General features: G+C 46.1%; 1 protein-coding gene across 1 annotated transcript in view; it reads right to left on the bottom strand.

The window, feature by feature from the left end:
- The window catches only part of LOC138279540 (synaptonemal complex protein 2-like), a 384,312-nt gene extending 359,685 nt beyond the window's left edge, over window positions 1–24,627 (bottom strand). The window contains exons 1-3 of the mRNA XM_069219410.1: window positions 24,608–24,627; window positions 23,870–24,017; window positions 5,986–6,083 (exon numbers count right to left, since the gene is read on the bottom strand). Coding sequence (XP_069075511.1) covers window positions 5,986–6,083; window positions 23,870–24,002 — 231 coding nt within the window. The 5' untranslated portion in view covers window positions 24,003–24,017; window positions 24,608–24,627. The remainder of the gene's footprint in view (window positions 1–5,985; window positions 6,084–23,869; window positions 24,018–24,607) is intronic.
- Between the last annotated feature and the right edge of the window lie 1,542 nt (window positions 24,628–26,169).

The following is a 26,169-nucleotide window of genomic DNA, read 5'->3' as shown; positions in this document are numbered from 1 at the left end:
AATGAGAAATTAAGTGAATTAGTGCGGAAGTGTTTGTGTGATGCATGAAACCAGTGAGTGAAAATAAAGCATTTTGCAGAATGGAGACTAAGTAGAGTAACACAGTGAATCATTTAGCAAGACTGCTTTTACCTCTTCCCTGACAAGAAACAGGATTCAGCATATGTTTCAGTGAAGAGTAAAACATAATTGTCTAGAAACGCTATCCCTTTATCATTATTTGACACCATGTGTTGGATTGAGAACTTTTGGTTTTGACATTTTGCAGCAAACTCCCTAGCCACCCCAAAAACGAAATACAAATCATGACATACTAAAACATAATGCAATAAAATTTAGGGGTGTACAAAATTCATGTAGTTACCCACAATTTAGGGACAATTATGCAGAGTTAATGCATAATTATGCAAAATGCAAATCTGGCATTTGTTTAGAGAACTATAATTTTGTACATATTTGTAATTTTATTGCAGTATACCTGCTTGTTGCCTTGTTGGAAAACGTATTCGCAATACATTTGGCCTGACCTGATTACAGTGACGAGCCAATGAAAAAAGCTATAGATCGGATTGGTTCATTGGGAAGAGTTATTTCTGATGCCATATGTCTGATCTGTCTCATGAAAACTTCAGACCAAAGCAGTAGATCTGGTGTATTTATTATGAAAACAACTGTTAAAGCAAATAGGCCTTTATAGATGGATTGTTATTCAGCCCTTTTAAAGCCTACAGATTTACTTGGTTACATGAAATCTCACAGATTACAGCTTTTAGAGAAGGAGTTTGGAAGCTGGCCTGGTGTTTGGTGGGTACGTAAGGTACTTATACCAGGTCCAAATATCCCTTATTCGTGTAGGTTAGGCAGTGTCTAGAAGCCAGGCTCTCTAGAGGTAGCTGTGGATGATCAACCAAGGCTTATCTAGGAGACAAGCAAAGCTCATGCAATACAAATGTAGTCACCCAGCACTCACACACATGAAAGAAAACACTCAGTGTTATAAAAATAAAGGTACTTTCTTTTAGTGACACAATACCAAAAAGTACTAGAGAGGCAACACTCCAATAGGAGGTAAGTAACACACTAAATATATACACTAGTTACCAGAAATAGACATAGAAAGTGAAAGAAAAAAGTGCAAATGCAGTTAGACAATAGTGACCTTGGGGGGAGCCCAAATCATACACTAAAAAAATGGAATGCAAACACCGGACTCTAACCTAAGTAAGTGGAATGTGTGGAGGGGAGCTGGATACTAGGAAACCTCAAAGGTAAGCAGCACAGGGCCCCCTAGCGACCAGGAGAAAATGAGTAAGTTAGTGTATTTTCCACAAACCACTCAAGAGGAAGGAAAAGAAGAAAATGCAACACCCATACAAGTCTGAAAGAAACTAGCGGTGGATTCCAGAAGAGTCCAGGAGGAGTAGGAGCTACTATCCACCCAGCTGTGGATGCAGGAGTTGGTCGAAGGTAAGGTGGAGAAGGCCAGCACTGTAGCCCTGGAGTCAGTGAAAAGTCCCTGAGGGATGTACACAACGTCCCATGCTGGAAGAAGAATTTCAGTCTGGTGTTGGTGCAGGAATTCCACCAACAAGACTTGGCAAAAGTCGGGGTTGGCAAAAAGTGGAGCTGCTCGGGACCAGCAAGACCCAGGAGGACTTAACCTGTGGGGGGTAGTCAGAGGGGACCCTCAGTGACACAGAGAGCCCACAGAAGCAAAGGCAGCACCCACAGGAGTCCCACAGGATGGGGACACGAGTCGCAGAAGAGCCCACCCAGCATGACTGAAGAAGGGTCCCATGCGCAGGAGAACCATGCAGAGGGCTGTGTGTCACAGGAAGGAGTGCTGGGGGCTGGAACTATACGTAGCCTTAAGATCCCTTGGAGGAGAAGCCAACAAGCCGTGGTGCTTGGCAGCTGCAAGAGACGCAAAGCACAGGGGTACTGTCCTGCATAGGACGGCAAGGGCTTAACTCCACCAAAGTTGGAAAGCTGGCAGAGAGGACCACAGGACTACTCCAGACCACCGCCCGTGATGCAGGATCCACGCAGCTCAGGATGAGATGAGATCAACACGGCCCAGTTGTCGCTGCAGTATACGCCTATGGATGCAGTGGAGTGACTTCTTCACTCAAATGGAGATTCCTTCTTCCTTCTCGTGCAGACTGAAGACTTGCCGCACTCAGAGAATGCACAGCCGGGGAAATGTTGCAGAAGCAGGAAGGAGCTGTGGAAACAATGATGCAGGAAAAGTCTTCTTTATGGATGCAGATTGTCGGTTCCTGGAGGGCCAGTCGCGGTCTCAGTGGTTAGAAGTCATAGTAAGGTTGCAGAGGAGTCCTGCTGGAATATTGCAAGCCGAATCTGAGGACCCACCCAAGAGAGAGACCCTAAATAGCCCTGAAAGGGGGATTGGTTACCTAGCCAGATGACCACCTATCAGGAGGGGGCTCCGACGTCATCTGCCTGGCCTGACCACTCAGACGCTCCCAGAGGTCCCTGCTGCCAACCTTGGATTCAAGATGGCATAGCTCAGAAACCCTCAGGAGGAGCTCTGGGCTCCACCCCTGGGGTGGAGATGGACCAAGAAGTGGTCACTCCCCTTTCCATTGTCAAAGTTCGCACCAGAGCAGGGACTGGAGATCCCTGAACCGGTGTAGACTACTTTATGCACAGAGGGCACCAAATGTGCCCTTCAAAGCATACCAGTGGCTTGGGGAGGCTACCCCTCCCAAGCCATGTAACACCTATTTCTGAAAGGGAGAGGGTGTTATCCCCCCACTCCCTAAAGAAATCATTTGTTCTGCCTTCCTGGACTTGAGCTGTTCAAGCAGCTTGAGGGCAGAAACCAGTCTGAGGGGTGGCAGAAGCTTGGGCTGCCTGTAAAACCCAGGAAGACTGGTGGGAGCAATGCTGGGTGTCCTCTGAGGAGCCCCAAGAGTGCATGGAATCATACTTCCAATACTGGCAACTGTTTTGGGGTATGATTTCGACATATGTGATTCCAAACATGCCTACGTTCGGAGTTACCATAATGTAGCTGGACATAGGTAGTGACCTATGTCCAGTAGAAGGATAAAATGGCATCATCACACTCACAAAGTCCATACAAATTGCACTGGAGTTTGTGGGGGCACCTCTGCTAGTGCAGGGGTGCCCTCACACCTAGGCACTTGCACCCTGCCCTCTGGGCTAGGAGGGCCTGCCATAGGGGTGACTTACATTGACCTGTTGCGAAAAAGGGTGCATGCTCCCCATGGGTTGCACAATACATGCTGCAGCCCATGGGGATCCCCTAGTACCCCAATGCTCTGGGTACCTGTGTACTATGTACTAGGGTCTTACAATCATGGGAGCACCAGTATGCCAAATGTGGGGTGAAAATGCTACAAGTTACCAAGTTAGAAGGGAGAGAGCATAATCACTGGGTCCTGGTTAGCAGGATCCCAGTGAACACAGTTAAACACAATGACAACAGGCAGAAAATGGGGGTAACCATGCCAAGAAAGTGGGTACTTTCCTACAGTGTTGATTACTCCCTTCAACAATCCTTGGGGGATCGAGATTTGCACTGTAATAATTTTTGCTAGAATCTCTTCAAAATGTCTGACTGGTTTGTCTGTCAGGATCTTGTAAAAAACTAAATATAATAAAACAATCAAAATGTGTCTGATCACGTGCACATCTGTCTGAAAATGAGTAAACCTTCAGTGCCAAAGCTAGTAGACCAATCTTTTAGTTTTCCATTTTGTACTTACAAGTGCTTTTATTACTTTTATTTCCTTCTTTTTATTTTTAAAGCATGCTACAGCTCCAAAGATGGTGCTACTCGGCTACTTGCTTGACTAATTTAATCTGCAGTATACTGCAACCTGCACAACTGCTGCCTCTAAACTAGCTGATCATCATGCAATGATGTTATCCATACTGTATCATAGTTTTCACCACTGCAAGATGGCTAACAGAATTCAAACATGGCAGTCAGCTGGACTACAAACAATGTACAATAATATTACAGTGCATCCACCACTATCTATAATACCATTCCATGCAAGACGTCCACCAGCTGCTTTAATTTTGTTATTACAAACATATGTTTGCCATTTTTAGGCAGTAGCAAGTTTTGTTTTTTTCTACTTTTAATGTATCTTGTATATGTGGCTGAATCTGTGCATGTGTTGTGTTGTGGTGGTGTAAATGTAAATGCAATAATGAATAAGTAATTAATGGATGCTCAACAACAAGAATGAGTGACAGAGTGCATGTATGATGACCTAGTCAGTGTCAAACCAATCATTGACTAATTTGTAACCTCAACGATTGACATACATATTTAAGTGGTAGCTGGTTAATTTGCCCAGTTGCACATCTCATCCCTTAGTTACACACAACAGCAAGAAAAGTGTGCACACTCACATTCTATTGCCACACCTGAGGAAGAATAATTAGAGGGAACATTGCTTAGCGGTAACCTATAAATATTAAAACAGATAGTTTAGTACTGTTAAAAGGGTGGTTTTAACATATCAAAAGGACAGTTTTAAACCTGCCCTGCTAGGCTGCTTTGGAAGGGACACTCCAATGGTGCCATTTAATTTAAAGGCCCTGGTAGAAAAAACACCATACACTAGGGACATACAGGTAAATTAAATATGCCAATCAGAGATTAGCCAATTCTACAGATGTTTTAGGGGGTCAGGGTGCACGCACTGGATGGCAGTGCCCCAGTGCTCGAAGTTCATAAACCAGCAATAAAATCTAGCTAAACGTGGAGTGACCATGCGAAAAGGGCATTTTCTTACAGTAAACCACAACACTGCTTTACTTCCTTTTTTCAAATCCCTAACTTCCTCTCTACTTTCTTTTTTCCTATTAATCTCAATTCCTTCTTTATTTTATTTTGTTTCCAAAATTCTTATTCCCCTCCAACTTTACTCCTTTTTTAATATTCTCCTTACCATTTCTCCTACCACACTCCCACCTCCCTCCTCCTGTACATCCACCCCCTTTTCCCTTCTTACCTTTTTGTCATGCTGTCCTTTACAATAGACATTTACTTTTTCCACAGAATATTGTTTTGTGGTAATTACATCCCTCCATGTTAAAATTCCTTTTAAAATAAATATTTTCAGCCTGTTTTGGTCAGGCTGACTTTCTTCATTTTAGAAATTCATCAAAATGACGGCTTACCCTTGCAAGAACCTTAATTAAACTCATGCTGACAAATACATGCCTTACAATTAGGGTATGTTCACAGCACCCTACAAGGGAAGGAAATGAAGAGGGACTTGCTCGACCAGAGAAAGGCATACTACTCTCAACATAACAAGAAGTGAATTATCAAAAATGCCCTGGGATTATCTTGTGGTACTAATGTGTCCCACATAAACACTATGACATTAGTGACATGCCCTTTCCAATGTTTCATAACAGATCAATTTTCATTTTGTAAAACAAAAAACAAATCTTAGTTAGATTCTCCCCCCTCCCTCCCCCCACAACACTATTAAAAACATTAAGATATGTTTCCTAGGATTCGGCAGGAGGAGCCTATCACTTCCCCTCAAAGTAAGTTCAGTCAGGTTTGTTTGTATTTCATCTTATGGACTTCATTATTTAAGACCTTTTGAACCAAAATTTTACACTATAAAGAAATGTGCAAAACAATATGGCAACGATAGAGAACAGATGGAAGGAGATAAACGTCTTTAGGCTGACATAAAGGAGGCCACAGTAGAGGCATTTCCGACACTTATGGCAGTTCCACTCTTTTGAAGCAACCAAGAAGATAGATCGGCAGCAGTGTAGAGTACAAAGCAGGAAGAGGGGGCACTAAACAGTTGAGATACAGAAATCAGATTAATAGAAGTGATGTAGACAAGTCAAGTGCATCGCAGTTCAGAGGGGTAAGACTATGGTAGAAACATAAAGATGCATTAAACACAAAACTGAAGCAGAGAAGATAAGGTCACATTTATCGTGTATTACCTTAGGAACATCGTCAAAGGCTTCCGAGTAGTTTGGAGAGGATGGTCCATACATCAGGTCATCGTCTGGCTGAAGATCATCTGACTGGATACTCCTCCCTGTATGGAGGCATACCACTGTAAATATCTTGCCATCACAAAACATGTTACTTTGCTTTAACACCACAAGAAAAGACAAGAGTGTGGTTTCTTAACCTGACATTGTAACTGACAAAACAGGAAAATCTAAGGTTGCTGCAGTGCTAATTAAGAACCCAACTCACCATGCGCTTCAGCTCAAGCATCATTCGGTTAAACATTAATCGAACTACCTCATTACTGGCAATTGTGAACATTAAGGGCCAGCTGTGTAAGCCAATCACTAATAAAGAACCAGCTCCAGAAATTAAGCCCATGCCTTCAAGTGGGTCAGATCCTACCAGCACCCTGGGTCGCATCTATGGGAGGGTAGGGTAAGATGGCACACATCTCAGATTTCCTAATTATCACTATAGTATACCTAACAGAAGTGGAGTGGCTCGACTGACTGGCATTGAAGGCAGATGCTATGGGTGTTGGTAGGAAGGGGGCTATTGTGAAAAGTAAGCATTTTGGAAGTTCTTCAGATCTATCCCAGTGGGTGCAGAAATTTAGATGGGAGCTGTCAATCAGGGAGATTCCCTCATGCTACAGAAACAGTCACATGTAGGTTACTGGCAGCAGTCCTAGAGAGTTCACCTGGGTGACTGCTGTAATGACCTGTGTGCAGTAACTTTAAGGAGAATGGTTCCAAAGCAGGTATGATAGCTTGATTGACTCATGTGCCTGCTTTACTGCCTGTGTGTATGTGAGACCATAAGATTTATTTTGTTAGATATTCAAACTAGTGTGAACCCAGTTCCAAGGAGCAGAGGTGTCCTAAAATAAAGGACATTGTTGTGCCAGTGGGAGTATCTCAAGTCTAAGGTGCTACCCACAAAATGTATTCTGTTCATTAAGGATGTCTGAAACCAGATTACAAAAACAGAATGTGATGAAGAGGTGATTAACAGCTACACATAACCTGGCCATTTCTGAAACTGGGAGGTAGGAAACAGAAGATTGAAATTAGCATACCATCACCTGAAAACTCTCCTCCAATATAAAAATATATCTCCTAAACTTCTCCAGAAATGATTTTCAGGAAGGGAGCAGGCAGTAACATTCTTATGTGCCAACTAGAGGCCTGACATTTAGGACTGCTTTTGGTAAAAAGGCTGCTGCAAATTATGAACTGGTATATGGCAACACGAAGTCTTAGAACATTCCTTACTTCCCCAGTAACACGTGCAGTGTTTAATCCTGCTCTCACACCACATGTCCTCCCATCACTGAGAGCCATCAGGTCTCAATGTATACTGAACCTCCCCTTTATATAATCCCATCACGTGGGGTGTGGCAGGGAGGCAGTGCTTAATTCGTGCCGGAGGGGGGCCATTTACACTTTTGGGGACTAAGATTTATGTTTCTTTGTCAGACTGTGACGCTCAAGGATCGAAACAGAAAGGAGTATGATACATTTAGAAAAAGAGTGACAAAATTAGTAAGGAATGAGAAGGATTCTGAAAAAGCTAAAGTCAGGAAGTTCAGTTTGATGGAAGAAAATCATGAGGTAGAATTAAAATTAGGCAGCTTTGGAAGTCATCAATGTACTCATCGTACTGCGTCAATGGCTATGGGCTAATATGAAACTTTAGGTTTCTGCACATACAAAATACATGTTTACAAATATTGCAAATTAAGTTCCGGAGGGTTGTTAGACCTGTCAGCCGTAGTGTGGTTTCCCTCAAGCCTTTTGCTTCACCACTCTGGTTTTGCTGAGTTGGTATTTGTTGGCCTTAAGACGTTTTAGCTACACATGATTGGCATATTTAATTTATGTGTAAGTCCCTAGTAAAATGGTATACCATACTGGTAAATTATGCGCTTCTAGTGGGCCTACAGCACGTACCATGCCACCTACTTAAGTAGACCCTTAAAACATGTCTCATATCAGCCATTGCAGCCTGTGTACAGTTTGAAACTGGCAATTCGACAAGGCAAAATAAACCTTTTGTCAAGCCTAAAACTCTTTTTTTAATACATTTGTCAAAAAACTCAATAACAATTGTTTGGGAAGAGGTAGAAATGTTGTGCTGTGTAATTCAAACCCCTCTTTGATGGCAAGGTCGGATTTTTAAGTCACAATTCTGACAATGCCAATTTTATAAAGTTGCCACTTTCTTGTCCTAACCATTTGGCAGGCTGCGTCCTAAGTCACATGACTAGGTGTAGTTGGCAGCTGGCCTCTGTGTATTCCTCCCAGTCTCACAAAAGGACGACTGGCTGTTGAAGGGATAGGGGGCTAAGCTTTGCACAGGCCCACTTCCTCTTCAAAGAAGCTGCCACAGTCGAGACACAAAACTTCACACTATCCTTTTGTGACCACAAACATTGTGGAATGGGGAGGTTGGAAGTTCCAGCACCATCTGCGGGGGGATAGCTAGAAGTTTCTTCAACTTTAAAGCTAGCACCCAGGTATAAAAATAGAACCATCTGACACACTCTTCAGATCACTTCTGGACCTGGGGAAGACTCAGAAGGAGGATTGCTCTGCTACCCTGCTGTAGGAAGGAGTGCCCTGCTGCAAGAAGGACTATCTTGCTTCCTAAGGAAGGACGACTGGACCTGCACCTAAAGATGACTGGCCTCCTGTTCTGAGGTACAGGGACATAAGCTCCAGATACCTGTCCTGAATTAGCCCAGCTGTCATGAGTCAATATGACTTGGCTGTGCCCTGCTGCCTGCCCCTTTTGGAGTGTGTACTGATCCACAAGAAATGCCCTTCAGGTTCAGAACCCTTGGCTGGCATCAGAGTGTACTCCTCCCAGTCCAAATGTAGGTTCCCTCAGAACAGACGCTGTGTGACACAACTCAACAGTGTAGGACCTCACAGCTCTTGTTCAGTAGCCTCATTGGAATAGACCAAGCAAAATGTATATCAACGCAGGACTTCACATCATAGCACCACATAGCTCCTGATTGGCAGCCTCATCAGAACCAACCGAATGCAGGACCTCACATCTCAGCCCAAGTACAACCAAGAACACTGTACAACAGGCTGATCTCGGTCCTGTACTTCCGTCGCCGTCATCTTGAAGTTGTTACTTTGTATTGGGCCAGCACAAACAGATAACAGTTGACCCTTTGTGCTTTTTCACTATTTTCACTTAAGACTGTTGAAGTGAAAAACGCCCATTCTACTGATTGGATTTTTGTTGTTTTGGGGTTAAATAAGTTACTTTATCTAACCCTATTTTTCTAAATAGGTGGAGGATTTTTCTTGTGTTGTGTTTTCACTTTATTAGTGTTTGAAGTGCTGCATAAATACTTTACACATTACCTCTAAGTTAAGCCTGACTTCTTTTGTGCCAAGCTACCAGAGGGTTAGGCACAGGTTAATTAAGTGACTTTTTGTGGTTCACTCCGACAGGTTGTGGCTCTCTGAGTTGGATTCCACACCCCTCAGCCAAAAACCTAATTTGTCACAAGGTAGAAGGGGCTGGTCTAAAGAACAAAAGACAAACCTGTGCTGTGAGTGTTGCTACTCCAAGGAGAACCCTGCCACAGACATGGCTAAATTCAGCTCAGTCTCTGGCAGAGATTCTTTTAAGGCATGGGCAAAGTGGGCTCCGGATAGGCCCTCTGAGACAGCTCTGTTCTGCAGAGAGTTTTGCCCTGATGACCTTTAATAATACTTTAAAAGATCGTTTTAAACACTGTTTTCCTTTAATATATTTTTGATGTAGGTGATGTGTGAAAGTCTATTACAGACATTTTGCAGAGAAATGTGTGTTTATGTTTCATGCAACATCTATAAAAAAACGGTCTTTTAGATCACAATAGGACCTCACATGTGAGATATGGGAGGATGTCACAGAGGATATCTGAAGTATTATAAGTGAGCTGCTGCTGTGTTAGAAAACTGAAAACACACATTATCCCTGAAGAACAAGTTACTTACCTCCGGTAATGATTTATCTAGTAGAGACATGTTCTAGTTGCAGATTCTTTACCGTAGAACTTCCCTCAGGCGTCAGACTGGATCCGAAGATTTTTTTTCTTCGAGTGGTCCCCTTGCACGGCGTTAGGTGGCATCAGGTGACTCCGCATCTGTCGTTGGCATCGTGGTCACCATGATGACGTCACGGTCATCCAAAGGCACCAACTGGGAGCGCTGACGGCAGTTTCTTTTCACTATTTTCCATGCCGTGAAGAACACTGGAATTGGTCTGCCAGAGCTAAGGGCCTGAAAGGGGAATACTTGTCCCTAAATCAGTTTGATAGCAGGGAGGATGGGTGTGTTGGTAAGGAATCTGCAACTAGAACATGTCTCTACTAGAAAAACCATTACCGAAAGTAAGTAACTTGTTTATCTGATAGGGACTTCTAGTTGACGATTACTTACCTTAGAATAGATACCAAAGCAATAGCATACTTGGTGGTGGGCTGTGAACCAAGATCATACTAAAAAGTTCTGCAGGACCAAACAACCAAAGTAGCTGTCTCTGTGGACCTGACTATCCAGGCAGTAATGTCTTTTGAACGTGTGCAGGGATGCTGATGTTGCTGCCTGACAGATGTCCAAAGCAGGAATTCCGAGTGCTAATGCAGTGGTAGCATCAGTTGCTCTGGTGGAGTGAACAGGCAAGCCCTCACGGGGTTGCTCCTTTGTCAAAGTGTAGCACATTTGGATGCAAAGCAGTACCCGTATGCCTCTCTACCGCCTTCTCTTTCTTGGCACCCACATATCCAACAAAGAGTTGATTGTCAACCCGGAAATCTTTAGTGCTATTGAGGTTGAACGCCAACGCTATTTTTGGGTCCAGACGATGCAGTTTCTCTTTCATGAGAGGGTTGTGGGGGAGCGTAAGGAGTAGGCAAAGTGATGGATTGGCCTGTGTGAAAAAGTGTAACAACCTCAGGAAGGAAGGAAGGAGGCCCTTGTACGGAGCACCACTTTGTCAGGTGGACAGAAAAATGGTGGCTTGAAAGAAAGAGCTTGAAGCTCACTCACTCCAAGTGCAGAAGTGAAGGTAATAAGAAAAGCAGTCTTGATTGTTAGATGCCGCATGGGACAATTGTGCAGCGGCTCAAAAGGGAAACACATAAGGTAAGTTAGGATGAGGTTCCAGTCCCACTGGGGCATAATGAACGGAGTTAGAGGAAATAAATGGGTGAGTTCCTTAAGGAACCTTCCAACAATGGGTGACTTGAATAAGCAAGGTTGGTGTGGCAATATAAGAAAGGATGAAATGGCCCATAAGTAACCTTAAAGGGTGCCCATAGCAGAGCCCTGCTGGATCAAAGAAAGGATGAACAAGAGAACCTCAGAGAGGTGCAGAAAGGGGATCAACATTCTTGTTGGTACACCATTCCACAAATTTATGCCAATGACAGGCATATACTGTTTTGGTGTAGGGATGCCTGGCTGCCAGAATAGCATCATAGACTTCGGGCAGAAGGTCAAAACCTGTCAACTGCAGCCGCTCAATCTCCATGCAAAAAAGCAAAGACTGGACAGGTTTGAGTGGAGAACTGCCCCTTGGCTGCTGCAACAGAAGATCCTCCTGAAGGGGCAGTCCGATCGGAGGAGCCATAGCCATGTTCAGTAGCTCTGGATACCTTACTGTTCATGCCCAGCCCGAGTCACAAGGATTACTTGGGCCTGGTTGCTCTTGACCTTCTTCAGAAGTCTGCACACAAGTGGTATGGGGGGAGGCTAAAGGAGGCCTGAGTTCCACTCAAGACAAAAAAACATTGCAGAGTGAGTGCCGCCTTGGAAACTATAACGCACAAAACTGTTGACATTGTGCATTCTCTGCGGAACCAAACAGATCTAACCAAGGCCCTCCCCACTGCTGAAAGATGCCTTTTGCCACCTCCAAATGGAGACACCATTCATAATCGACTATGCATCTATGGCTGAATTCTTCTGCTCTGGTGTTCAGAGAGCCCGCCACCAGGATTATACCATGGTGTTCCAGCCACGTCCAGAGACGTAGAGCCTCTTGACAAAGAGTCAACAACCCCACTCTGCCCTGCTTGTTGCAGAACTACATGGCAGTAGTGTTGTCCATGAACACTAGGCACCACCTTCCTTTTTAGAGAGGGAAATAATGCTTTCAATGCAAGCCTGATCGCACGGAGCTCCAAAATACTGATGTGGAGTCTGGACTCGATCGGAGACCAGAGACCTCTGATCTCCGCCTCTCCCATGTGGCCAACCATTCCAGGAGTGACACATCTGTCACTATGTAAGATATGAATGGGGAAGGGAGAGGGTTCTAGCATTGGCCCTATTGGGATTCGAAAACAACCACTGCAGGTCTTTTGCAGTTCCCGCCAAGATCTGGACCATGTCGGAGAAATTCCCCTGATGCTGCACCCACTGGAACTTAGGTCCCACTGCAGAGCCTCCATAGGCCATCTGGCATGTGTCACCAGCAGAATGCAGGAGACTATGGGGCCCAGCAGCCTCAGAATCATTCTCAAGAAAATCTGGGATAGAGGCTGAAACATCTGAATCATAGCCTGAGTGTCCTGGACTCGCTTTTCAAGAGGATAGGGCTGAAACTGCACTGTGTCCAGAACAGCTCCGATAAAAGTGTGTCCAAGATGGAGTCAGGTGTGGCTTCTGTAGTAAGCTGGCCTGGTGTGTAGTGGAAGCCTATTTTGTAGGCAACTTATACTAGGTCCGGGCGACCCATATTAGTGAATGTAGGCAGTGTCTAGGAAGCCAGGGCTCTCTACAGGTAGCTGTGGATGAGCAGCCAAGACTTAGCCAGGAGACCTGCAAAGCTTATGCAATACCACAATAGTCAAATGGAACTGGAGATGCAGGGGTGCCCTCACACACAGGGACCTGCACCCTGCCCTCTAGGTGACGGGGGCCTACTATATGGGTGACTTACAGTGACCTGGTGCAGTGATCTGTGGTGAAATGGTGCATGCACCTTTTCATGCATACTTCAATGGCAGGCATTCAGACATTTTGCATGGGCTCCCATGGGTGGCACAATACATGCTGCATCCCATGGGGGACATGTGGTGTCCCTATGCCCTGCGTACGTAAGTACCATAAACTAGAGACTTATAAGGAGACACCAGTATGCCAATTGTGGAGTACACAAATGTCCAATGCAAACAAATTCAGAGGGAGAGAACACAATCATTGGGGTACTGGTTAGCAGGATCCCAGTGTGAATCTAAGCACACTGATATCAGGCAAAAAGTGGGTATAACCATGCCAAAAAAGAGGGTACTTTCCTACAACTTCAGCATGTTTATACTGAACAGCAGCAAGTGCAGAAGGTTCACCATAGTCTGAAGTTGGGAGGCGACTTTCTGGGGTGCGTGCACCTTCAACAGCCAGTTGTCAAGGTAGGAGAAGGCTGAATCCCCAGACCTGCGCAGATGAGCTGCAACCAATGCCATCACTTTCGTGGGGTGCTGGTAAGGCGGAAGGGGAGCACCGTAAATTGAAAGTGCCCGTGACCTCCCACGAATCGCAAGTAGCGCCTATGGCCAGGCGGGTATATGGAAGTAAGCATCCTGCAAGTCCAATGCTACCATCCAGTCTACGGGGTCCAAGGCTGACAGGACATGAGCCAGAGTGAGCATTTTCAACTTTTTCTTGAGGAAATGATCGAGGGCCCAAAGGCCTAGGATAGGACAGAGATCCTTGTGGTTTTTGGGCCCCGAGAAAGTAGCCGGAATAACAACCCCAACCTACTTCTGGTGCAGGGGACCCTCTCGATGGCTCCCTTGGCCAAGAGAGACCCAACTTGCTTGCAGAGAAGTACCAAATGAGTCTACGGTAAGCAACCTTAGGATGGAGGCAAGGCCGGAAGGGCAGCCTAGAAGGGGACAAAGTAGCCCATTCAGACTATTTACAAAACCCATTAGTCTGTTGTGATGGATTCCCAGTGGGGCAGGTGATGGTGGATTCTGCCCCAAACTGGTCTGAGATGGTGGAACGGACTAGGAGGGTTTGGAGGCTGCAGCAGGGGTGAACTGGGCAGACCTCTGCTGCCCTGTCCCACAAGCCTGTGGGGTTCTGTGTCCTCAGCTGCGCAGTGGCTGGCAGGGAAAGGACGTTACAGGGAGTCCTTTCCGTGACCACAAAAGGGGTGAAAAGCAGACTGTGTTGGGTGAGGGGCAGCCACAAGGCCAAGGGACCGAGCTGTAGCCCGGGACACCTTGAACCTCTCGAGCGCTGAATCCACTTTGTCTCCCAATAGACGGGTGCCATCGAAGGGCATGCCCATGAGAGACTGTTGGACACTCCCCCAAATACCAGATGTCCTCAACCAGGCATGGCACCTCAAGGCTACCATTGATGCAACTGATCTGCCCAGTGAGTCGGTTGTGTCCAGCCCACAATGAATCATGAACTTAGGCGCATCCCTCCCCTCAGAAGCTGCTTGGGAGATGATGGCCCGGGCCCCCTTCGGGTCTTGCGACAATACCTGTGTGACCGTATCCCACAATGAATGGGTGGAGCTGCCCAAAAGGCATGGGGTGTACACTGACCACAATGCCAGACTGAAGGAAGTAAACATTTTCTTCCCAAGTTGATCCCGTCTTTTTGATTCCCTATCCAGGAGAGCAGATGGGAATGTGCTAGAGGAAGAAGCTTGGATGACAAGGCTCTCAGGTGTGGGATGTTGGGACAGGAATTTAGGGTCGTTCGGGGCAGGCCAATAGCGGCGGGTGATTGTTCTATTCACAGAAGCCCCTGTGCTGGGTCTGAACCAAGTACATAGAAGGACTTCGGCGACGGCTTCATTAAATGGAAGGAGAGGCTCCGAAGTGGAAGCCCCAGGCTGAAGCACCTCTGACAGGAGGTTAGTCCTGACTGCCGCAGAGTGAAGCTCAAGGTCAAGGACCTCAGCAGCCCTACTGAACCCCATGGAGTAAGACGCTCCCTCTGCCGTAGCACAATAGGAGAAGAAAGCATGCCAGCGTCTGGAGAAGTATCCAGATCACTAGCCTTACCCAATTCTCCTGTGCCCAGTCCAAGTAAGGGTTTTCTAGCCGTTATTCTAAAGGGTCCAGTGTCCCCTCCAATCCTTCCTCATATTTGTACCATAATAAAAGGGGTCAGAATCCAACTCGGGTGAGTAGGCCGCAAAGTCGGAAGCAGCATTGATCAGCGCCGTTCCAGCTCCTCAGGGATGAGGATTGGGTCGATGCTGATTGTGGGCCCAACTGACGTCCGTAGCATTGATGTCTTAGCTGGGGTCTGGGAAGGTCGTGTTGGTACAACGGGCATCGGCACAGATTTGAGAAAGGATCCAGAGGGGGCCTCGGAGGCCAGGGCCGGAGCCTCCGGCACAGAACCGAAGGGCACCCATTGAGCCCCCAGGCCCCAAAGGCACCGCAGGGGGTTCAGTCTGCCCAAAGATGAAGCACATGGCCTCATAAAAGCTCCTTGAGCTGGGAAGGGGTGGCTCTGGCTCCCAGAAACTCGGGGAGGCAGGAGGGAATCCAGAAGTAGGCTACGCAGAAGGAGCCCTTGAGTATTGATGCTCTTCCCGCGTTGCATCGGCCGAGCGGCATGGTGAAGTCGAAGATCATTTAGCTTTCTTCTGCTCATTTTTCATGTGACTTTAATGTCCGGAAGATTTGGATTGGGGCGAGGAGGAGTGGTGATGACTCCGCAAGTGATCTAGAGATGTTCCTCCTGAGCAACACCGGGAGTGACGTGGAGTTGAGCGCTGGGCCGCCATGAGCTTTAGGGACTGCTCCATCAAAGTCTTTGGGTTCATTGCCAGGCACTCTGAGCACAACTTCGTGTCGTGGCTGCGCTCCGGACACCACAAAGACACCAGGTGCAGGTCCTTCACTGACATCATGCGGTGACAAGCATCCCACGGTTTGAAGCTGGTCTTTCAAGACATCCCTCGACGCACCAAAGAAGTCAAAAAGATGACAAAAAGGCTTAATTCAGTAAAAAAATTACTAGGATAGCTCTCTCCGGATCTGTGCGTGGCGCCGAAAGAACAGAACTGACATCAGAGCGCCTGGGTGGCGCCTATGTCTGTCTGTGATGTCATTGCAGCGATCACAATGCCAACGACATATGCGGAGTCGACCGATGCCACATAATGGCTCGCAAGGGTACTGCTCGAAGAAAAATCTCTAGATCAAGTCTGGCGCTTGGGGAAAATTCTAAAGTAAGGAATCTGCAACTAGAAGTCTCTATCAGATTATTAGATACATGTACATTTAGAACTTGGAGTAGTGTACCTGTGCACTGTGAATGACCTGGCCAAAGAGGGCATGAAAACGCTGAGATCAAGAATTCAAAGGTGTTCCAAACAGGGGACCCAAAATATTTCTGGCCCCTTAGGATGCACCGGATCCCACTATCACCCAAACAAACAAGTTATTTACTTTTGTTTGCGCCTTATCTGGTAGAGACCAGATCTGGCTGCAGATTCTTTACCTTAAAATTCTCCCCCAGGCACCAGACTGGAAGCAGATTTTTTTCCAGCAGTACCCCTGCACGTTGAAAGTAGGTGTTGAGTGACTCCGGAACATCATCATCCACCGGATGTGATGTAGACAGGGTCCATATAACTCCCTCTTCGACAGACTGACTTCAGTTTCTTCTGTGACTGTTTACCACACCAAAAAAGCAGAGCCACTTATAGAAACTGTATATGCGAACAGTGTGCCAAAAAAGAGACATCTCTGTGCCAGTTAATTATGAACTCCCAATGAAGGAATCTTAATGCCAAGAAAGAGAGCTGGGACACACTGTCAGCATCATCCTCGTCAGAAGTGACGTTGCAGTCACCTTTCATAGGCACCAACTTTGTGCACAGATATTAGTTACTGTATTACGACTTCCCACACCAGGTGTCTAAGCTAAGGCCCTGAAAGGGAGTATCCTTTGCATAAAAATTCTGTCCACAGAGGAGATAGCAGGGTTGGTAAGGAGTCTGTGGCTAGATCCTGTCTCTACCAGATAAGGCGTTACCGAACATAAGTAATTTGCCCATCTGATTGAGACATCTAGCCACAGATTCCTTACCTCAAAATTAGATACCAAAGCAATACCATCCCCGGAGATGGGTCTGCGGACCAGTTTCAGAAAAGGAAGTTCTACAGGACCGAATGTGCAAATTGCTTGTCACAACGGACCCGACTGTCCAGACAGTATTTTTAGGGAAACATTTGCAGGGAGCCCACATTGCTGCCTGGCAGATATCCAGGACTGGAAGGCCGCAATCTAATTCTGTGGTCGCAGAACTGGCTCTGCTAGTATGAGCATGCAACTCCTCTGGAGGTTGCTTCTTGGCAAAATCCTATCGGATTTTAATGCAGATCATGACTGACATTACAAAAAAAAATCACTGACTAGAATAAGCCAGTCTAGAAAAAGAGAAGAAAGACTGGAAACGCTTAGGAATTTAGGTGAGTAAGGACATACGCCACTGTGGGAATGACTAAAGGCAATGAAGACCAAGGCATTGAAAACCATGTGAAAGCATTACCACAGCAGAGGGACCAAAATTTGTTGAAGGACAACAGACAATATGAACATAAAATCAACTTCCTCTCAAGATGGAATTGAACCCAAGTTCGGCCAGTACATGCGGCCACAGAGTCAACCGGCAACGCCACAGAGCTATAGAAAACCAGTATCTTAGCCAAACCTTCCCTGTAAAAGCACAGTCAAAAGTGTGGAACTCAAAATCCCATATGTGATGGAGAAAGCATTGAACAATGCTTTAATAGAAATATGGTGAAGACAACAACAACCAATATGGTTTGAAACACTACGTGCCCTGAGAAAAACTGGCAGCGATAACACCTCTGGGATCATCAATAACTTGCATCACACATAGGAAGTGAAAATAATTGCCTACGTAATGACAAAAGGAAATATATAGATCTATATCCGTCACAGACAAAAGACATCACTACAATGATCACAAGTATACATGAAGACAGAGACAAGTAATCATCAAGATAATACCAATATAAGAGGATGGAAAGTGTGGAGGACATCACACACCCTGGTAAATAAATGCTGCTGAAGCATTTAAACCAATGCCACCAGACTCAGTAGCCCACAATCAGGCCACTGCTATCAAAAAGCTTAAAAGACATCAGTTGTAAACAAAAAAAAAAACTGGCTGTAGTACGTAAGGAAAGGCAAAAAATAGTTGAAAACAGTTCTCTAGGGACAAATCAAAGTAGACCTATGAGTCATTAAAATTACCAGAAGGATAAAGCACCCCTATCGCCCTCATTATACTAACCTATATCTGCATTTTACAAAGGAAGTAAAGTACACAGCAAGAGGGGGAGACTTCAACATCACGGCAAAGATGGAGCTCACCTCTGTAGAAAGGCTGGGGGAGAAAAGGAGGTCTGAAGTTGGTGAGGACTCAAGCCCACTAGCCTCACCCAGCTCTGTCAGCCAATTAACCTCTAGAGGAGGCTGAACAGTCTCGTACATGGGGTTGATAAACCCAGCTCCTCTCCATCTCCAAAAGCATGTCCCCCAGAGGAAAAACAGCAAGGTACTGCTTAGGAGGAGGAAGAAAGGTATCTGAGCCTGTGCGCTGTCATCTCTGCTTTGGAGAGGGTGATCGGACTGGCGTCGACCAGCGCCACCAACTGAATGAGCTCCAGTATCGCAGTTGGGAACCTCAAAGGGCTGTGCACCGGAGCCAGAATGGATACGAGTATGGATCTAGAGGGCCTATCTGACATCAATGGCAAAACTGCAGGTGTATAGTCAGGTAGGATACCTCACCTCCTTGGGGCTCGAAATACACCAGAGGGTTGTAGGGGCCCAAAGTTTGCATGGAAGGAGGAATAATCATACCTCATCTGGGCCAGAGTTGCCCCGACTTTAGGGGAAGTAGAAAGGTGCGGGGTGGACTCATGCACCGAATCCTCAGCCAGAGACTCGGAGAGGGCATCTGAAATGCAGGACTTACTTGACATGGGTGGATGCCACAACTTAGACTGCCTGTGTTTCGAAGCCTTCTCCTTCAACGTCAAGGGTGATGTACATTTGTGGGTACAGCTCCTGGAACGGACTCACGATCGCTACCGGGACCTAGAGCAAGACAGATGAGGACACAGGATCTCCTCCCAACATGCCGCCAGGATCTTCATTCGTTGTTGCTGCAACGACTTCGGGCGAAGACGAACATCGGAGAGGGGATTATTTGGACTCCACTGAAATCACACCTGAGGGACTATTTTGTTATGGAGTCGCACAAAAACCCTCTTCCAACGTGGAGAGGCACTGCTGGGAAAACATTTCTGGATCCAGTCTGGGTGAGAATTCTAAGGTAAGGAATCTGCAGCTAAACGTTCGATTTGACTGATTTAAACATTGATAGGGACATTGTTTTGAACTTTTTGCCCACCATGCTTGAAAAAGGAAGCTTACTATTTGACTTTCTATAAACTCATTTTTAGTTTTTATCATGTATAAAAATACCCATCACGTTGATGAGGCTTTTCTGGTATGCAAAAGTCACATTAAGACGTCGTGGTTTTAGCATTTAGATTATGAAGCAGCATCTCCCACTGTTATACTGCCCTTAAAATGATAGTAAAAAACACTGAGAACTGGAATAGAATGTGGCAGGTGGAATGAAATGGTGTCAAACCACAAAGGTTTCAAGCATGCAACATACTGAGTTATGCATTGCTGTGAAGTAGACATCTAAAAATCATTTTTAGCAAGAAATCAAGATAATTAGAAACCAAATAGTTATGTGCCTTCTACATAGTACTCAAAATAAAGAATTTAGCAACTAGAACACATTCATGCACTGATGTGCAAAATGAAAAAAAAAATACAATTACTTAGGCAAACATGAAAAATGAAATATCTCCAAATTATGAGTAACTCCGCAAATTTGTCAATCCACAACTATCTTCACACTGATCTTGTGTGCTCTGCTACAAACATGAACATACACCTTGCTTTGTCCTTCAAAATGTTCCTATTATCAAAATCAAGGAGGCAGACGAGAGATGGGGGGAATGGATAATGTGAGTTGGGGGAATGGATAATGTGAGTTGTGGGAATGGGACAATGTGTCCATTACTTATTGTAAACAGCATTACTCCTAGTCCTATTCCCTCGCCTTCCTTAAGTAACCAATGAGGCCTCTTGCCTCACCTAGACCCCTCCCCTCCCTTTTTAAAAAGTCCCCCACACCCCAGGCCCCTCCTGTACAGAAACAAGCCAAAGGCAATTCAGTTGTCCTGCACCGGGAGGGTGGGAGGGAACCGTAAGGAAGGCGAGGTAGTAGGACTAGGAGTAATGCCATTAACGATAAGAAATGAATGCATTACCTCCCATCCCTCCCTCGCCTTCCTTAAGTAACCAATGAGACATAGCAAGAAATCAGGAGAAAGACAACTGAGTTGCAGTGCAGAAAAAAATAATTTAATTAAAATTAGTGAAGACACACAAAGAACCTTATTCCATCATAGTGGACAATACCCTGTCCCCCAAAACTGACTTCAAACATTCCAATTCAGCACTTCTGTAGTGCAGAATAAAAGCAGAGGGAGAAACCCAAACAGCGGCCCTACAAATCTCCACCACTGAAGTGCCCTGCAATTCAGCCACCGTAGCCGCCATACCCCAAGTAGAACGACCCTGAATCCCAGGAGAAGGCCCCCCCCCTTTTCAAAGAATAGGCCAATAATACCATAGACCGGATCCAGCGACTCAAGGAAGCAGTAGATGGCTTTTACCCTTTCTGAGCAGGACCAAAATTAACAAACAAAGAATCTCCTTTCCGAAAGGCAGCAACCACCTTCAGGTACCACAACAAGGCCTGACGCGCATCCAAAGCATGCAACCTGACCTCCTCCAAGGAAGGGTCAGAAGAAAAGGCAAAAAGGATCACTTCCTGTCGAACATGAAAAGCCGAATTCACCTTTGGTACAAAAGAGAGAACCGGAACCAGATCAACCCGATCCGGCAAAAATTTGCAAAAAGGAAAAAAGCAGGACAAAGCACCCAACTCCCTCCAAGCGCCTGGCAGAAGTAATAGCCACCAAAAAACATGTTTTCAAAGTCAAATACTAAAAATCAATGTCCACCAGAGGTTTAAATAGTGGGTCCGTCAAGACATCCAACACCAACTGGAGACTCCAGCTAGGAAAAGAACGTACCGGCAGCGGAAACAAATTCAGCAGGCTCTGCAAAAATGTGGGCATCAAATTACCATCATCTCTCAAATTCCGCCAAGGATCCTGAAAGGCTCGGATAGCCACCGACTGCACTCAAAGTGGCCACTGACAATCTCATACGGGTCCCATCCTGCAAAAACTGCATCGCCACAAACAGAGGCCACAGTAAGGTCAATCTGTTGCCGCAAACACAAAGAGGAAAAAACCTTCCTGTGACGATCACAGGAATGCAACGTGGACTTACGTCTTGCGACCTGCAAGGTCACAGCCAAAGGACCAGGCATCCCCAGCCCGTCAACCCCCGCTGTTCAACCTCCAAGCCATCAAATGCAGCCTCTGCAAGGACCCCGGGGAGAGGCAAGGAAAAATCAGAGGAGAGAGATGGGGAGGAAGAACCAACTCTGCCCTGGAGGCCAACATCTAAAGCAAAGGAAATCACAATCAACTGAGCCCCCACCCTCTGGACCCATCAAGAAAGGAACTGAAAAGGGGTGAAAACATAAAGAAGACCCTCCGGCCACTGACAAGTCAGACCGTCCATCGCCCAAGGCTGAGGACACCAAAACAGGGAGCAGAACCTCCTCACCTTTGCATTCCCCGGGGAGGCAAACACGCCCACAACTGGACGACCCCACCTCCGCACCAGACAACAGAACAGAGACAACCAAAGGGAGAAATCCCAGGAGGAAGGAATGATCCTGCTCAACAGATCCGCCCGAACATTGTCCACCCCCTGAAAGTAAGTGGCCCGAAGTGACAGAACAGAATTCTGAGCCCAGAATTCTGAGCCCAGAAGACAATGTCCTGAGCAATCAGATTCAGAGAGCTGGACCTGGTACCTCCCCTGTCTATTGATTTAAGACTTGGCAACCAAGTTGTCCTTCTGGACCAGCACTGCTTTCCCCTGCAAGTGCACCTGAGCCAGCAGAACAGCTTTCAACTCCCTCCAATTTAAGGACCTCCCAAACTCTCGGAAAGAACAAAATCCCCGAACCTACTCCGACCCCAGCCATGCCCCCCACCCTCAGAGGCTGGCATCGGTCATCACCACCACAGGCACTGGAAGAGACAAAGGCACCACTATCCAGAGATAAGCTGGCAACAGTCACCAACCAAACTCCCTGCGAATGGAATCCGAAACAAGAATTCTCACCAGAAGATTGCAAGGATCCGGAGACCAACAGGAGAGAATCCTATTGAACAGACAAATGAGATGAAACCTGGTCCAAGGAACCAGGAAAATCACTGAAGCCAAGTGACCATGGAGCCGCAGCCACTGAAGTGCTCTGGGAGCCAATTGAGATAACACAGTGCTCACTTGCTCCTGAAGGCCCAGCAACCTCCTCTTTGATACAGTCACCAACCCCATCAGAGTCAGAAACCAAGCCCCGATGAACACCAGGTCCTGGGAAGGTTCCAAATCTGATTTCCCCAGTTTATCAAAAAGCCTTGACCCTGGAGGACCTGCACGACACGTACCCTGGGAGAGGACTTTAGGCCAAAGGGAAGAACACAGAACTGAAAATGGTCTGGACAGATTGCAAAACGCAGGAACTTTTGAGAGGATTCTGCAACAGGCACGTGGAGGTAAGCATTCTGAAGATCCAGAGACCCCAAAAAATCGCCTGGGCCAATCAGAGGAAGAATTGCCTGAATGGTCAACATTCTGAAGTGCAGTCTGGATCCAGGAATTCACCCACTTGAGATTCAAGGCAGGACGGAAACCCCCAGTCACTTTCGGAACAAGGAGCAGGATGGAATAAGCCCTGTGGCACTGTTCCCCCAGAGGTACCTTGGAGATGACCCCCTTCAACATCAAATCCCGTATTCCCTCGAGCAAGGCCGCCCTCCTGCCTCCGTCCACAGGCAAAGGCATTGGACGAACCCCAGTAGCAGGAGGAACAAGATTGAACTCTATGGTCTATCCATTCTCCACAATGTTCAGGACCCAACCATTGGTGAGATCTCTTAGCCAAGCAGACAGAAAATGCTACAGCCGTCCCCCAACCAGCCTATTGCCACAATTTTGATTGTCAGGGGACCTTCTTGGGAGTGCCCTTTGTAGATGGAACAGACCTTTAGGAGAAAAGCAGGGCTAAAACCTAGGTTTCCTGGAAGAAGAGGACCAAGGTTCAAACTTGGGAGATGACCTAGAATGTTTCTACCACCTCTTGGCAGACGAGGAACTCCCTTTATAATGCAAGGCATGCCTACGGTCCTTAAAGGCTTTAGAAATCATGGCTGGTAACTGATCCCCAAACACAGCCTGACCCTCAAAAGGAAGTATCACAAGCGCCGCCTTTTCCCCCTGGGTCCGCTTTCCACTGCCACAACCATATAGACCTTCAGACCCCAATAGCGGCCCCAGACACCATAGCCGATGTGCGGATAACATTAGATGAAATATCTGCCAACAAACAGGCCTGCTGTTCCATAACAGATAGTAATTCAGAACACTCAGAGCCATCCTGCGCAGCTACTGCAAGCCTGTCAAAGTTCTGAACCAATGACTGCGCAGAATATGCAGAAACTATACCGGCCTGTAGAACCAAATTCCCTGCAGAAAAAGCCCTCTTCATACCAGGAGTCAGTGGCATCAGAAAGAGTACAGTCTTCAGGATTGACAGTGGTTTTACCAATCAATGTAGCCAGCATGGAATTCAAACGCACAGCGGGAGATAGAGCATCCTCTCCTCCCAGCAAATACAGCTTCTGAAGAAAACGGGGAACCTGGGCCTCGTCAACCTCCTTCCATTCACAGAAAACCATGTCCTTAACCGGCCCCTAGAAAGGCATAGAAAAACGAGAAGGGGTAACATACTGAGGAAATAAGGTAGATTCTGTCCCCGCAGGTTGAAAAGAAAGAAATCCCAAATTGTCTCACACATAAGCCAAAATGTCCCACATCTCCTCAAAAGACACATTTTCCCCCAGAAGAAGTATAAGGAACAATACACTCCAAGGAAAAGGAGCCATCAGATGCCACAGAAGCTTGAGAAGTAGAGGGAGGACTGGACCGGGCAGCACCAGCTTGGAGAGCCCTGGAGACAGCCACCTCAATCATGTCCTGCACCTCCTCCAGAGACATAAAAAGAGCAGGCCTGTCGACTGCACCACGGCCCACAATGTGCTGACTGCAGGAGAACAGGAACCCTCTGGCCCTCAGAGGACTAAGAGGAGGAGAGAATATGTCCCCACTTTGCACCCCTCTGCTCCGACATTATAAAACAGAATGCCCAAAACCATCATCATGCCTTAAAAAGGGGAAAAGCACCTCCCCCTTACACCAATAAAATTGCGGCATAAGTTGGCCCCCAATCAGGACAAAAACTCAAAAGATATTAAAAAAATGCAGGCCCAAAAGCTCGCCTTACCTTGTAGACGGTGAAAATATGCACCCGTGAACACGTCCTGCTCCGTGAGGTGGTGACCCGGAAGCACAGCCTCAGCCGCAACAGAGCTGACCAACTCCATCAGACGACTTGGAATCTGCACCATTAGAGGCAGCCACGCACACCCCTTTCCGATGCAGCCCAGCCAGGAAATTGCCTCCAGAAGTCCTGCAACCAGCAGCGATGAAGAACGAAGCCCCCCCAGGCCCCGCCAAGTAGGAGAAAGAAAGGTAAGTCTAGGCGTAGACAAATAGAAACAGGAGGGGCCTGGGGCAGGGAGGGCTTTTTTAAAAAGGGAGGGGAGGCGTCTGGGTAAGGCAAGGGGCCTTACTGGTTACTTAAGGAAGGCGTGGGAGGGACGGGAGGTAATGGACGTTGGAAACATATTCATGAGGTGAAACACAGATTTGGGGTAGCGCTTATTATACCACATCTTCAATTACATAAGGTTTAATTCTTATGAAGAAGCCTTCCTTAAGCTTTCAGGGTCATACCCTCTCTTCCAATCAATGAAAGATCTTGCAACATATTTTAAACAGTTCACATGCGCTGTCTTTGGAAACAATCAGAGGCTGGCAAATGACTAACACTGTGTTTGCTTTACTTCAGCCAATACATACACATGTTAAGAATCTCCCTTTCCACTCTCTCTACGATCTCTACTATCACAGACAACCTTATCCCACGGTGGTATGTCTTGTATCCAAAATGCCATTTACTCAACAATAACCGTCGCCACTATTCGTCCAAACCACAGTTTCTCATCACCCAAATCACTCATCTTGCTGGTTGCTTTTTGCATTGTGTGGGCCACTGGGAATTGGCAGGACGCGCCCCAGCATAATAGTCTCCATCTCATTTGTAGGAAGGCAGCTGTCGTTGCGCTGATTTGCTGCTGCAAGGCAATAGCACTTTGCTGACTATTCTGTTTAATGGCAGCTACCCATGTTATCTAATTTTTGCTGTTGGGTGTTTCAGTTCATCAAAACTGGCGTCATTAGTGTGTTGCTTAAACATTGCAGATATGTGGCTAGCTAAACAGATGAGCAGATTTTTCTATCATTAAATGTTTTTGCATTATATAGACCTCAACATGTAAGCATGTAAATGCCATTAACTGTGTATTATTCATGTTTAGAGTGACTACAGTTAAAGAAGGCCTGCATTTTAAAATGGCTACCGCTTGGTTGCCATTATGCTTCTTGAAGTAGAAGGAGAAGCTGAAAGACTAATTTTAAAGAAAAGTGATGATCCCTTGCTTTCTTTCACATGTGAAATATTTTTCCTTTACGTGATACCCATACAATGTTCTGATTGCAAGAGTACACCTGCAGACTACAAGCAATTGCAACTATCTCATTTTGTTGCAGGTAAGTGTATGTTTGAAGGAAGCTTAGAGAATCCGTATTGTGGAGGATCTTGAGAAACTAATGACTTCGAAAAGATTGTATCTTTTTACTCTGACCTGATTGGGTAACTTTATGTGGACTTTGCAATAGCCTAAATCACACTATTCTAACTTTCGCTATACCTGCACAAAGTAG

Source organism: Pleurodeles waltl, chromosome 2_2, assembly GCF_031143425.1.
Source record: "Pleurodeles waltl isolate 20211129_DDA chromosome 2_2, aPleWal1.hap1.20221129, whole genome shotgun sequence".
NCBI lineage: Eukaryota > Metazoa > Chordata > Amphibia > Caudata > Salamandridae > Pleurodeles > Pleurodeles waltl.
The sequence above is the reverse complement of the archived record's forward strand: the minus strand, read 5'-3'. Positions and strand labels throughout refer to the sequence as shown.